Source organism: Schistocerca gregaria, chromosome 3 (genome assembly GCF_023897955.1).
Source record: "Schistocerca gregaria isolate iqSchGreg1 chromosome 3, iqSchGreg1.2, whole genome shotgun sequence".
In the NCBI taxonomy this organism is placed as follows: Eukaryota; Metazoa; Arthropoda; class Insecta; order Orthoptera; family Acrididae; genus Schistocerca; species Schistocerca gregaria.
In genome coordinates, this window is record NC_064922.1 from 146,917,844 (window position 1) to 146,933,104 (window position 15,261).

The 15,261-nt window shown below is 40.4% G+C and overlaps 1 protein-coding gene across 5 annotated transcripts in view; it reads left to right on the top strand.

Annotated features, from left to right (window-relative positions):
• The window catches only part of LOC126354422 (tubulin polymerization-promoting protein homolog), a 391,584-nt gene extending 378,204 nt beyond the window's left edge, over nucleotides 1-13,380 (top strand). For all 5 annotated transcript variants that reach the window (XM_050004054.1, XM_050004053.1, XM_050004057.1 and 2 more), the window contains 2 exons: nucleotides 8,049-8,178; nucleotides 12,046-13,380. In XM_050004054.1, the coding sequence (XP_049860011.1) occupies nucleotides 8,049-8,178; nucleotides 12,046-12,231 (316 nt within the window). In that variant the 3' untranslated portion in view covers nucleotides 12,232-13,380. The remainder of the gene's footprint in view (nucleotides 1-8,048; nucleotides 8,179-12,045) is intronic.
• The last annotated feature ends 1,881 nt before the right edge of the window (nucleotides 13,381-15,261 follow it).

The window sequence follows — 15,261 nt, forward strand, 5'->3', positions numbered from 1 at the left end:
GCCTATATAAAACAAGTGGCGACACAGTTGTTAGATCGGTTACTGTTGCTACAATGGCAGGTTATCAAGATTTAAGTGAGTTTGAACGTGGTGTTACTTTTGGCGCACGAGCGATGGGACACGGCATCTCCGAGGTAGCGAGGAAGTGGGGATTTTCCCGTACGGCCATTTCACGAACGTACTGTGAATATGAGCAGTCCGGTGAAACATCAAATCTCCGACATCGCTGCGGCCGGAAAAAGATCCTGCATGAACGGGACCAACGACGACGGAAGAGAATCGTTCAACGAGACAGAAGTGCAACCCTTCCGCAGATTGCTGCAGATTTCAATGCTGGGCCATCAACAAGTGTCAGCGTGCGAACCATTCAACAAAACATCGTCGATATGGGCTTTTGGAGCCGAAGGCCCACTCGTGTACCCTCAGTAGTTTGGTGTCGAATTCGACGGTTATCTGGCGAGCCTAGTTTCTCCCCGATCTCTGGGCTCACTGTCGCGCATGGTTTCTTAGTGGACCCAGTCTCAATTTCTTACTCATCAGGTCAACAATTTGCTGAGATTTCGAGCTCTTCAAATTACGTGCCAGCCTTTTTCCTGAAGAAACGTGCTGCGGAAGGGCGACCTCTTGCTTTCTCCTCTCAAAATAGCGAAAGCTATAATACTGTTTTCTCCATGCGGGAACTCCAACACGCACTCTCTTCTTCTCGCTCATCTGCCCCAGGACTGGATGGTGTCCACGTCCAAATGTTGCTGCACTTATCATACCATAGTCTGCATTACCTCCTTCGCCATTATAATCGAATTTGGACCGACAGTACTTTCACCAGAAGATGGCGGGAAGCTATCGTCTCTCCTGTTCCGAAACCTGGAAAGGACAAACATCTTCTCTCTTGCTATCGCCCCATTTCTCTCACGAGTAGTGTATGTAAGGTTTTGGAGCGTAGGGTGAATTGCCCTTTAGCCTGGTGGCTGGAGTCCCGAAGCCTTTTAACACCTGCCCAATGAGGTTTCCGAAAGCATCGTTCTGCAGTTGACCATCTTGTTGCTCTCTCCACTTATATCATGAACAATTTTTTCAGGAAACGCAAAACGGTAGCAATATTTTTTGACCTGGAAAGAGCATGCGATGCCTGTTAGAGGACAGGCAACCTCCGCACACTGTTCTCTTGGGTTGGCTACCCCTTTTTATTCGTGAATTTACGGCAGAGCGCACATTTAAAGTGCAGGTGAACACTACTCTCTCCCGTACTTTCTCCCAAGAAACGGGATGCCCCAGGGCTGTGGGTTAAGTGTTGTTGTGTTTGCCATCGCCATAAATCCAATTATGGAGTGTCTCCTTCCCAATGCCTCGGGCTCCCCCTTTGTGGACGATACAGCTCTCAACGGACCAGCTTTCTTGAACGCCGTCTTCAACGATGTCTCGATCGCCTCCACTCTGGAGCATCGAAACCGGCTTCCGCTTTTCTCCCAGCAAGACCGTTTGTGTCGATTTTTGGCGTCGTATGGAGTTTCTTCCGCCTTACCTACATCTAGGCTCTGTCGACCTTTCGTTCGCTGACGTCGTTAAATTCTTGCGACTTATGTTTGACAGCAAACTGTGCTGGTCCTCCCGCGTTTCCTATCTTTCGGCTCGCTGTCTGCGATCCCTCAGCACCCTTCGTGTCCTGAATGGTACCTCTTGGGAAGCGGACCCAGTGGTCCTTCTCCGCCTCTATCGCTCCTTAGTGCGCTCGAATTTTGACTATGGAAGCATAGTTTGCTCCTCTGCTCGGCTGTCTATTCTTCGGCGTCTCGACTCTGTCCGCCACCGTGGATTGCGTTTAGCGTCTGCAGCTTTTTACACTAGCCTTGTGGAAAGCCTTTATGCTGAGACTGCTGAACCTCCGCTGTCCAGTCGGCGAGCTGCCCTTCTGAGTCGTTATGCTAGCCATCTGTCTTCTATGCCTGCTAATCCGGTCCAAGACCTTTTTTCGACACCTCCTCGGATTTAGGGTACGCAGGCCGCCCTTCCTCTCTACTACCACCTTGAGTCCGCTTCCATTAACTGCTATGTTCTCTTTCCTTCCACTTTCCTGAAACTTTCTTGACAACTTGGGGTATGGCACCGCCTTGGCTTCGGCCTCGGACCTACCTGCTCCATGACCTTTGTCAGTTTCCCAAGGATGGTACCCCTTCTCTCGTTCATCGTCAGGCATTTGCTGCTCTATGCACACAAATAAAGGATGCCACATTTATTTACACTGATGGCTCAAAAACATCATTTGGTTCTGGGAGTGCATATATTGTTGGCGACACCCCTAATAGATTTCGGCTTCCTGACTAGTATTCAGTTTTTCTTGCAGAGATTTACGCTGTTCTCCAGGCTATCCAATACATCTGTCGCCATCAGCGAAAACAGTATATTATATGCTCAGATTCGCTCAGCTCTCTCCTCAGTCTCCAAGCTCTTTATCCTGTCCACCCTTTGGTCCACCGGATTCAGGACTGCCTCCACGTGGGGGCATCTCTGTGGCACTCCTCTGGATCCCAGGACACGCTGGTATCCATGGAAACGAGGCGGCCGATGTAGCAGCCAAGGCTGCAGTCTCTCTTCTTCAGCCTGATGTTTGCATGGTTCCCTTCGCCGATCTACAGAGTGTTTTATGTCGTCGTGTTGCTCTATTATGGCACGTACGTTGGTCTACACTACCCAATAATAAAACGCAGGACGTGAAAGATCTTCCCTGTGCTTGGACCTCTTCCTCCCGAACTCGTCGTCGGGAGGAGGTAATTTTAATTAGACTCCGGATAGGGCACTGTCTTTTTAGCCATCGATATCTTTTAAGTGGCGATCCATCTCCGCTTTGCCCCCACTGCTCTCAACTGTGGACGGTGAGACACCTTTTACTTCAATGCCCCTATTTTACTCCGCTACACGCACGTTTATATATGTCGCCTGATATATATTCCATTTTAGCAGGTGACGCGCTCAGCCGATCGCGTCCTCGAGTTTATCAGTGTCGGTGAGATGACTTCGGTCATTTGAAGCTCTTTTTGGGGAAAACAATTCCCCCCACCCCCGCCGCTTTCTATTGTGGTTTTCTAAGCTTTCCTTCTGTATTTTTAGTTTCTCCACTTTTTGAGTGTCGCTCCCATTGCTGCTGTTTCCAATTTGTTTTTTTTTTTTTAATTTTTTTTACCCTTCTCTAAGCCACAGAACGGGCACTAATGGCCGTAGCAGTTTTGCGCTTTTAAAACCATAACAAAAAAAAAAAGAAATACTGGGCCACACAACTGTTCTGCATACAGTCTACTTTACACAGGCGGCACGTACATTGCTCACATCTTCTTCTCCCCACTCTTGGTCAACCTCTTCCTCCTCTCTCTCTCTCTCTCTCTCTCTCTCTCTCTCTATCTATCTATCTATCTATCTATCTTTCTCTTTCTTACCATCTCCTTCTACTCCCATCTCCTGCTCCTCTGTCACTTCCCATCTTCTCCTCCCACTATCTCTATCCATTTCCTCAGCTTCCTCTCTTCTTCATCACCTCCTCCCCCACTCTCCATACATCTCTTCCTCCCCATCTCCTACTCCTCCTTCTCTTTGTGTCCACCTCTTCCTCCATCTTCTCTCTGACTAGCTCCAAATCCCACTATTTCTGACTCCTCCTTCCTCATCTCTTTGTCCATTTCCTCCTCCCCCTATCTCTGTCCATTCCCTCCCCCTTTTTTTTCCACCTGCCCACTACACCTCTCCATCTTTCACCTGCACATTGCCTCCTGTACTTTCCCCTCCTTCCCTCTCACTGGCCATCTGCCCCCCCCTCTCTCTCTCTCTCTCTGACCATCTTCTACTGCCCCCCACTCTTTACATCCCCTCCCCCCTCTCTGTCCATTCCCTTCTTCCCCTCTCCCTATCTATCTCCTCCACCTCCTACTCTCTACCTCCTCCTCCTCCCATTCTCTGCCTATCTACTCCTCCCCCCTCTCTCTGTCGAGTTCCTCCTCCTCCCATTCTTTGTCTACCTTCTCCTTCCATTCCCTCTGTCCATCGCCTCCTGGTTCACACTCTGTTTATCCTTATCCATCTCCTTCTGCCGTCTCTGTCCATTCCCCTCCTTCTACCTCAGCCCATCTACTCATTGCGCTCTCTCTATCTATGTCCTCCACCACATGTCTGTGTCCTTTTCCTTCTCAGTCTTCTCTCTGTCCATCTCTTTCTGCCCACTCTCTCTGTCCAGCTCGTCCTCCCCACTCTCTCTCTCCAGCAGCTCTTCCTTCTTTGTCTGTCCATCATCCTCTCTCTGTCCATATCCTCCCACCTCTATCCATCCACATCCTCCTTCCCCTGTCTTTTGTTCATTTCCTCCTCCACCCTTTTTTTCCATCCACCTCACCCTCCCATCTCACACCATCAGTCTTCTTCTCCCCACTCTTTGCTCAGCTGTGCCTATCCAAATGCATAGCCTCTGGAATGCATTTGGATGCAACCCATGCAATATGTTTGTTGTGCTGGGCAGCTTACATGTCAAGGATTACCAAACCTTCTCACCCTCACCCCTACCCCTGTGGAAGCTAGGTGGTTCTTGCCCCAACAGTACTTCTTTCCAGACAATAAGTAGTACGTGTACCAAATTTGGTTGAAATCGATCCAGTGGTTCAGGAGGAGATGTGGAACATACATATGGCCATTGTCTTACACGATCCATTCATATTAATGTGACCACCCCTATGTTTGACATCATCATGCAGTTACCATCTACAGACAGCAGGTGGCAACACTAGCAGTGCAATGTACATAATGTGTGTCAGAGCGACAAGTAAAACAGCGCAGTTGTTGTCGTAATGTTGAAACAGAGCAATTTGTCTGTCGTCCAAAAGAGCATGTTCATTGACTTTCAGCCCAAGGGTGGAAGCATTTCTGAAATGGCTTATTTTATAAACTGCTTGCTTGTCGCCATGGTAATAGTATACTGGGCATTGCAAAATGGCACTATCCAGAACTGGCACCAAGAAAATATGGTGCACCATGGGGCATAGATGACAGTGCTAAAGGATAGCTGATGTGTACAGGCATATAGGCATACAACTGTTGAGCATCTGTCTATCCTGATCAACCAAGAGGCTACCAACAGTGTTACCTTAATGAGTGTTCAATGAACATTGCTGCCTACAGATTTCCGCAGCAGGTGCCTGGTTCCTGTGTGCTTGGTTCATGCACCCACACTGATGGCTGTTCTTCAGTGACAATGGAATTTCCACACCATTATCACGGCTGTGCTGAGTGACAACAGGCGACCTTTTGAGGTGAACCACATTTGTGCTCTATTGGACTGTTAGTGGTTGTCAATTGTGGAACGCGTCAAAGCAAGCACACTACAACAATTGTGGGAATGGAGCAAGCCAAACAAGGGAGCATTACGGTCTGGGGAATGTTTTCTTTGGGTGCTGTCGCCATTCTGGAAGGCACAATGAATCAGCACAAGTATGCATCTATTCAGGTGGGGCAAAGTGCTACCCTATAATCACATTGTTTTTCCTCAGCACAATGACATCTAATGCAGGACAATGCAGTGTGTAACACAGCTCTCAGTGTAGTTGCATTTTTCAAAGAGCACCAGGGTGAGTTTAAGATACTCCCTTGGTCCCCAAACTCCCCAGAATCAAACCCAATCGAGAATCTGTGGGGCCACCTCAATTGGGCCATTCATGCCATGGATCATCAACTGAGAAACCTAGTGCAGCTGGCCATGGCACTGGAGTCAGCAGTGCTCCACATCACTGTCAGTATCTTCCAGAACTCTGCCTGCATGTCTCACAGAAGTCCATGCTGCAAAAGGTGGTTTGGTTTAAGGAGACTAGACTGTGAATTTATAGATACACAGGGTGTTTGTTTTAACTTGAGACAACTACTTGTAAATATCTTGAAAATGATGCATCATTCAAAAAAATATAGTAGATCAAAAGTTAATATTAATAAAAGGGACATCTGTGTGTGTGTCATCTCCTAACCACCCATACTGCTGCAGGGTGGAGTTAACTTTGTTTTCACAATGACCCCCCCCCCCCCCCCCCAGTTTGATTGAATATTCAGATTCTACACCAAAAATTATGTACAGTTTACTCAAACCATTGTTTCGCATTCGTGGTAGATGATGCTATAGTTGACAAATATCAAGTGTGCCTTTTTCTGCAATTAAGAAAGGACACATTTGATTCTACATTTCATTTACAATGTACATGTAAACATTTGTGTTCTAACAGTTAATACTGAAGTTGAAATCTTACTTGGGTGTTGAAAATGTGTTTGCACAGTACAAATAATATGGCTATACATTGACATTTCTGGCAAACAGGCTACTTGTATGGTAACATAGCTCTCTGTTCCCTATGCAGTTGATTGTGGTAAGTCCATAAACCATTGGAATACTTGATTTCAGAGCCCACCAATGAACCTCATAATCAGGGTGACTGATTTCAGTGTATGTGTTTCCATCCAACCACCAACTCTCATGCTGACCACTACATGGGTACTTGTGGAATGCAAACCAGAACAATTGTAATAAGGTAGAATGTCCAAGAAGTGATAGTGACACCTGTCATGGATAATACATATTTTGTAAACACTTACGCACTCACCCAATCACTCAACACCCCACTACTGAATTACAATTATGGTGAAATGCAAGGAGATTTATCAAAATCATACACTCCAGTGGCGAGGGGCAAGGGGAATCACTGAAATAAAGCACCCCAGTGGTGAGGGGCAAGGGAATTTGCTGAAATCAAGCACCCCAATGGCGAGAGGCAAAAAACTCACTGACATCCAACTTCCCAATAGGGACATAAATCTGTTACGTCCACATTGCAGTTTCTGGCTCACACTAAATGTAGATTCTAACTAGACATTGAAATGGCTTGCAATATTACACAGTACAATCAAATTTGCAACACTTAAGTAAAAATTTGAACATAAATATCAAGCATCTGAGTACTAGAGGCTTACATTTAAATCACAAATGAAATGTAGAATCAAATGCAGCGGTTCTTAATTGTAAAAACATGTACACTTGATATTAATCAACGCATTGCTTACAGTGCCACCTACCACAAATGATAAACAATGGCATGAGTGATCTGTATGTATTTTTGATGTAGAATCCATACGTGCAACAAAAATGGGGAGTTCCCCTTGGTATTTTCAAAGTTTATCCCACCCATGTAGGAGGGGTGGTTAGGAGATTTGACAGGCAGAAAAGAAAGTTTTAAATCTAACCTAAAATCATTTCTTCAGAACAACTCCTTCCGTTTCATAGCTGAAATTTTATTTAAAAACTCTAGTTTTAGGTGCAATTGGATTCATTAATGTTAAAATTAATCATGTATACATATCTTGTAAATTGACTTATTTCACATCATTTCAATAAAATAATTATTCAACTGATCTGTGGAACACATAACAACTAATTAAAAAATTATGGAGTTCCTCTCAGCTATGAAGAAGTAACTTCATACTTATCCCCATATATCTTTGAGTCACCTAATGCATCTGGTATTATCTAGGCAAGTTGGCAGAAACATTATTACTAAATCTTCCTTTGACTTGAACATTTCCAGTCTAATGGACATACATGAATACCATCAAAGTGTATTCCAAAAGTGAATGTAGCCATGTCCTACTTCCCAATATAATGCATTAGAAAAAATTGTAGTAAATGTATGCATAAATAATTTCAAAATATTTTTCTACTTTTTACTAGATAGTTACCAGTAGATTTGCTGGTACTATTTCAGAGGATGAATTGTGAGACATTTTTTCACTACATGAAAGTAATGTGAACATTCTTTTCCATTTCCTTTGAGCAATATTTAATCAACTTTACATAGTCAAGATGCTCAACAAAATTATGAGAGAACTGGCCAGTACATAATAGAAAACTGAAGGCTCTGTGCTTTGATATTATTGGTTGACATGTCATATCTATGGATGCTTTTTCAGTCTGTCTGATAAAATAATGTTTTGGAAAGCTATGTAAAATTGGTGTAAGTATGATACAATTTTCATTACAGGTTACAAAAACTGGGTATGGAAGACTACAAGAAATTTCTAGAGGATCTTGCCAAGAACAAGAAGCTCGATATTGAAGAAGTGAAAACAAAGCTGGCATCTTGTGGTGCTCCTGGGCTATCTTCAGCAGCAGTAAGCTATTCCCATTTCTCTGGCCTTGGCCCTAATAGTAGTTTAAGTTAAGAACCATGCACAGCATAGCAAAAAGCAAATACTACTATTAGGCTGGCCAGTAATTATCTTAAGGATGCAGAGTTCTTAGATTTACCAACAGATACATATAAAACTACTAGAAATTATTGTTAAGTTTCAGAAATATTAGTTTCTGCTGGGAAGGCAAGTAGGTTGAAGAAATTAGAAAGAAAGGGCAGCTCATTCAGACTCCAGGATAATGATGAATCATCTGTTGCAAGGAAAGGAGAAAAGGGGAAATGAAGGGCAGGGAAGGGGGGCGGGGGGTAGCCACACCAGAGAAGGAGGAGGTCAAAGATAGTACATTGGTAAGCACTGTGCAACTTTCAATCCAGAGATTGTCAGAACAGAGTGAGAGGAGAAGATAGATTAACAGGAATTAAGAAATAGGATGGAAAGGAAATGAGGAAAAAAGAAAAGATAGTAAAAATTAAAAAGCAGTGAAGACAATAAGAGATAATACATTAAAACAAATATAATAAAAAATTTAAAAAATAAGTAAGAAGATAGTAACATGGCAGGGGATTTTCTATGTTAACAGTGATTAAGTCTGAAAGGGTCTTGTGATGTGAGGATGCATTGGAGATCAAGGTCCTATCTCCAGAGTTGAGGCAAACTAGTATCATGTCTGAGGATCTAAATAGCCTGTGTTATGAAGCAAGAACTCAAGTCCCTTGAGTCATGCTGTAGAGCATGCACAGGGACTGTGTAATGGATGTCCCCAATGCAAGCAGTTGTTTCATGTTCATTTATGTGCTCAGTCAGATTTTTGACAGCCATTCCTACACAAAATTCTGTGCAGTGTTGACATATTAGTTTGTAAATGACATACCTAGTTGCATATGTTACACCACCTTTGAAACTGTAGGATTTACCAATGATGGTGCTTGCTGCTAGTGGGCTGGAAATCAAACCCAGGATCCCATGGTATAGAAGTGGCAATGCTAACAACTAGACCATGAGCTATGGATAGTGGGCAGATTGATGCATGAGACTTTTTTTACAGCAGAACAATTGCAGTGGCAGGAACCTTGTGGTAGGAATAATAGTCTGACTATGTCAAATAGTTTGACAAAAATGTTAGAGGTTAGGAGTGTGATGAAAGCTGATGATGGGTAGTGTGGGAGGTATATCAAAGGAGGAGGATCTCACTTCTAGACTCAATGAAGACATAGCCTCTGTGGAGTAACATATTGAGGCATTCGCAGTATCTACTGAATGACAATATTATGATTTATTTGGATGTGGGAGCTGTATTAGTAAGAGGGTGAGAGAAGGATGCTGAGAGATTTGTTTACAAATAAGGTCTGAGCTGTAGTTGCTGTAGAGGAAAGCTTAGATGAGATTGCTGATGCAGGTGTTGAGGGATTCAGTGGTGAAGCAGATACATTTACCAAGTATGACTGTAAGGGTGTGATGTGGAAGGGGTTTCTATGATTTTGAGTTAAACAACAAGAGAGTTGGCTCCATATTTGGAAAAGGACCATCAAAATTAGAATTCAGAGAATGATTCAAGCTGTTGCAGTAAGTAGAGAAGTTCTTCAGAATGAGACCAGATGTTTTAAGATCAATAAAGCTATGTCAAACAGAGGTCCAGCTTCTGGTTTTTAGGAAGGTATATTTCATATTGCCCTTGAAAATGTTGGCATTGGACAGGACCATCTTCGTTTCTGTAACAATCACACTCCTTGTTTGCACGTCTTCCACAAAAGAGAAAGAAGTTTCAGTAAAGGATGAAGTCAGCTAGTGTGACAATAAAAATTTTACAAAGACCTTCAGGTGTCTGCTGGGAAATGCGGTGTCTGGGGCTAAAGAACATTCATATGAGAAATGTTTGAGTAAAGTAAGTTTGCATCCGTAATGGCAACAAAAGTATTAGGTCAGAAATGGGGACAGCCTCCTGGACTTAAACCCCATTAACCCCCCCCCCCCCCCACCTGCCTTTCTCTCTCTCTCTCTCTCTCTCTCTCTCTCTCTCTCTCTCTCTCTCTCTCTCTCCCTCTCCCTCCTCTCTCTTACTCTCTTATTATCTTTTTCATTATTATAATGTTTTACATTTTATGTTTTGTTTATTATGTCTTTTTTATTGCCTTTTCATCTCGATCAACCCCCGACTCACACTTCCAATCCCTTTCATTTGCCTCCTCTTCTTTTACTCCTAGATTTCAATTGTGCTATTCATATTATTTACACTTCTTGTGATCCATCTTTATTTCTCAATCTGTCCTCATCTCCTGACTGAAACTGTTATATTTTGGTGTTTACCATCGTGCTGTCTTTGAGTTCCCATTGTCTCTAGCCCTTTCATCTTTGCCTCCTTGTGTCCTTGCAGCAGATGTGTATGTCTTATCTTGGGGTCTGAGTGACATGCCCTTCCTTTCTCATTTTATGCAGCCTATCCCTCTCTTCACCCTGAGGAAGGAATTAACAGGTCTAAAAATTTGGATAGTTTCTTGTAGGCGTATTTTTACACTTACCTATCAGGAGTACTAAAATTTTGCCTCCTGAAAGTAAGTACCTGACCAGTCCGTCTGTCTTGTTATTTTCTAGTTTTTCTGTATGTGAACTGTCCTTCTAACACAGATACTGATATTTAACACTTACATGGCACCCTTGTCTTGCCAGATGCTACTCTCATATTGCCTCCTACATGTTGCTGTCATGCAAATTAACCTAATTAAAATTAGATGATGTAGAACAAGAGCCATATTTCCATATTTGTAGTTATTGTTCTTTGAGCTATGAGTAGTTGAATAATTCACTGAATGAACTGAACTGGAATTAAATAATACATTAATCCTGTAGGAGAAAAATATTGTATTGCTGTTGACATTTTCATCTCAGACATAATAATGTACAAATTGGACACAGAATGACCTTATAGTTCACATCTGAGAAAATTTCTGTTTTTAGATTTTAGTAGATAAAATCTTTGCAGTATATTTCAGATTTATGTAGCTGATACCAGTAAATATTCATGAACACTATAGTACTATTTATTTAAATGTTCATGATATGATCCACGTAAAACTTGATTCTATTTCTTGACATCTTAAAATATGACAATTTGTAGTATTTTGTTTACCTTAGTGGTAGCCCCGCCTCAGAAAATCACACAAAATATTACTCAACACAGGAGAAAGAATTATTCCAAACTGTTCAGAAACATTTTTCCTAGCCAAAAACAGTACATTTCAGTGGCAAATAAAAATTATGTAATAGTTCCTATTGTATTATGTGCTTTCTTTTGACTTTAATTCAAATCTTTCACCTTGCTATCTGTATGCTTATAATTGGTTGACCTACACTGAAATATTAATATCATATGTTAGGTCTTTGTAACTTCCAGTTATTTGCAGGTAGCTCGTGCTTTTCCTTATTTTTTAATATTTTTTTTATTCAGGTCTTAGGGTAACTTTTTCTCCCACAAAAGTTGTACATGCAACTTTACTTCCTACTTTTTATCATATTTTCTTGCAAAAATGTGACAATTTTCGAACTTAGAAAACCTGTAGATTAAGACAACACTTTTCTTTGAAAACTTTTGTATCTGTCAACACTGTAACAAGCTAATAGCTTAACATGTGACAAAGCGAACAGAAATCATACTGGTCACTAATATACCATACAATTATTATAGGTGTTAATTATTATAGATGTTAATCATGTTAGTAATGACAGCTTCAGGTTGTTATTGGCTTCATTGTATAAAAATGCAATGATAAGAAAATTTTACTATACATTGCATGTTTTTCTACCGCCATCATTGCTACTGTTGATACTCTATTGATTTAATTCATGTTTCAGGGAGCAGCAAAGTCGGCTGCAACTGTAGAGCGGCTGACAGATCCTTCACGCTATACAGGAGCACATAAACAACGGTTTGATGAGAGTGGAAAAGGGAAAGGAATAGCAGGGCGTAAGGACATTCCTGATGCTTCAGGCTATGTACAGGGTTACCAGAACAGAGATACATATGACAAAACACATTAGTGGCAATTCATATGTAGCTATTTAATGCTGGCAAATGTGATTCCATATAAATTGTGCTACAGAAGGCATTTCTTTCAGTGCAAAATACGCAATGAAAATGTATTTTTTGGATGTTATTTCATATTATATTCTGGTTCACTGTTTATGATGACATAAACCAAAAAAGAAATAAATGTGTGAATGATGAATAATGTTCAGATATAATAAAGAACATGTAATTAACACTGAACCAAATCTGTCTTCAGGCATCAGGAATTCATTCTAAACAAAACTAGTTTCAAGAAGAACTCTTACACAGTATCCAGTCATGTAATTTATAATGAAACAATTAAAGTTGTTCAAAAGAAATTTTATTTAATTCTGTCATTAAACATCGTGAAAGAAAAGGTGAAGCTATATGAAAATGTAGAGCTTTTGTCAATGACCAAGCAAATGTTAAGGAACAAGTATGGGAGTTAAGCATGCAAACACGTGGTGTCACATGGTTTCAAGCCCAAAAAATCCTAATTGCAATCTTCAATCTGTCACAAAAGTACAATTCTCAGAATCTAGTTATGCTATTCATATAATTCGTATGCAACTTTGTAAAGAAGAAATGGGTGAATATTTTGATATATTCAGCATCAGTGCACTAGCATTTAATCACTTGGCAAGTAGTATCATTGAGATAGTATTTACTGAGAATCATTTGAGAATTCAGATTTCTGTTGATTGTGTACTTTATCTCTGGAAAACCTAGATGTTCTTGTTATCCAGTTTTGTTATGACAAAAAAGCAAATCTGCTGCTTTGGCAATAATCTGTGTACTTAAAATTTATAGCAAATAAAGTATTTTCTAACTTGACATATTAAAGCCAAAAAGTGCATTTTATAAAAATATTCATTTCTAAATTTATTTTTCCAGCATTACAATGTTGATTACTTTTGATAACACTCTATTAATGAGACCTTACTACATATATATGTTTTGTATCTTTGGTTAAAGTCTTAGTGTATTGTTAAATGTTTTGGGTGTTTTAGTTCCATGTAAATTTTATAGAATTTGTAGTATATAATAATTCATGAAAGATAAGTGAATATAACAGTATCTGTGAAGGACTGTATAATTTATGTTTGTTTCTCATTTTCATAAATATATTATCAACAAGAGATATTAGTTTCTAGCTGTTTTTTGTCCTTGTTAAAAAAGAAACTGTGTTATGTGTTCTGATTCTGAATGGATTTAGTTTTCCATAAAAGTACCGCTTCCCTCAATAACCATCATAGTTAATTCCTATCTAACCAATAAGTGTTGCCGGAAACTGCAGAATTATTTAAAACCAAAAGCTTCAGAAAAGTATATGGAGTTATGAGTGCTAAAATCATTTTTATCTGCTCCACACATGAACATGTGTTGCATAGGGATTACCTCCAGTCTCAGTATTTTATACTGAAACAGTGTGTATTTATGTCCAGAAAACATTTAAAGCACCTGAAGAATCATAGTGTTACAAATCATCACTTGAATATTTCCCTTAAAATGATTCTAGCTGATAAGGGGAGGTGAGGTAATCTGGTTACTCTTGAATTTGCTCCAAACCATCATCACTGACAGAAACTTGTCACTTACTCATTTTGAATCTACAAATTACAAAGTATCAAACCAAATATTTTTAAGTGAAAAAGAAAATACATAGGAACTAAATGCATTTTATGAAGACTTTAATGGTGACCACTTTCCCCTACCTAATGGAAAGGGTGGGGAGGAGGGGGGGGGGGAGCTGCTAGTCCTGTCACAACAGGATCTCATGTTAGTTGTTCTGATTTCTGGACACATTTTCTTGACTTATTGATGTCATAGTATCTGAAAGAATACTAAGTGGCTGCAGCAGGCTGTTTTCAATCACATTTTTGTATTACACCAAACGCAACAGAACAGAGGTAGTTTTAAGTAATATAACTTAATTAATCCAAAATCAACACAAAAGGATAGAATGATGGCCAATAGCTTTTTGTATAAATGTGTTTGGAAGTTAGTCTGATCTGTATATGAGGAGTATCCAGAAAGTAAGTACCTTTTTGGAAGAAACTCATAAAAACATTTTTCCAAACCAAAATTTATTTTTACAAGGAAGAGCATATCTCACATTTCCTTTCTTTTTATTTTTTTATTTTTTTTTTTTTTTTACATGGTTGTCGCTATTGTTCACATATTTGTCATAGCAGGAAACCAATTTTTCATGCCCTCTTTGTATAAAAATGCCATCAGTGAAAACAACCACTGTTGAACACAGTGTTTTGCATAATTATCACTGTCAAAATGCCTTCCTCTAAAATCATGCTTCATGTTCAAGAACAAATGGTAGTCAAATGGGGGGCAAGACTGGGGCTATAAGGCTTGGAATACTCAGTCAAAGCATTGTGTTGCTCCATGACAATACACATCTCAATTCTGCTGGTGTCCCTAAAAACCTTATTAGACAATTTTGTTGGCAGCAGTTTGATCACTCTCTGTGCAGCTCCAATCTCGCACCCTCTGACAACCACTTGTTCCTGAACCTGAAGCATGATTTTGGAAGAAGGCACTTTGACAGCAATGACAACACAACAAATGGTCTTCTGCAGTGGCTGTCTTCACTGGCACAATATTTCTATGAAGAAGGCATGGAAAAGTTGGTTTCCTCTTATGACAAATGTCTGAAAATAGTGACAACCATGTATAATGTTAGCTTAAGATGTGACCTTTTTTGTAAAGATAATATTTTAGTTTGAAAAAAAAGTTGTTACGAGTTTTTTCCAGAGTGGTACTTCCTTTCTGGACATTCCTCAAATCATGCACGATTCTTATTGGGATAACGTATTGCTGTACCACACTTACATGATTCTGTCTTGCCATGAAGTCACAGTTACATTTTTTCAATGTTTTACTGTCTTTTTATTGTCAGTTGACTATGACGGTACAAAAACAAATGTGTGGTTTATCAAACAGCATGATTTCATAGCCTGTACATTGTGTATCTGAAGATGACAGATTATTCCTGTCACAGCTAG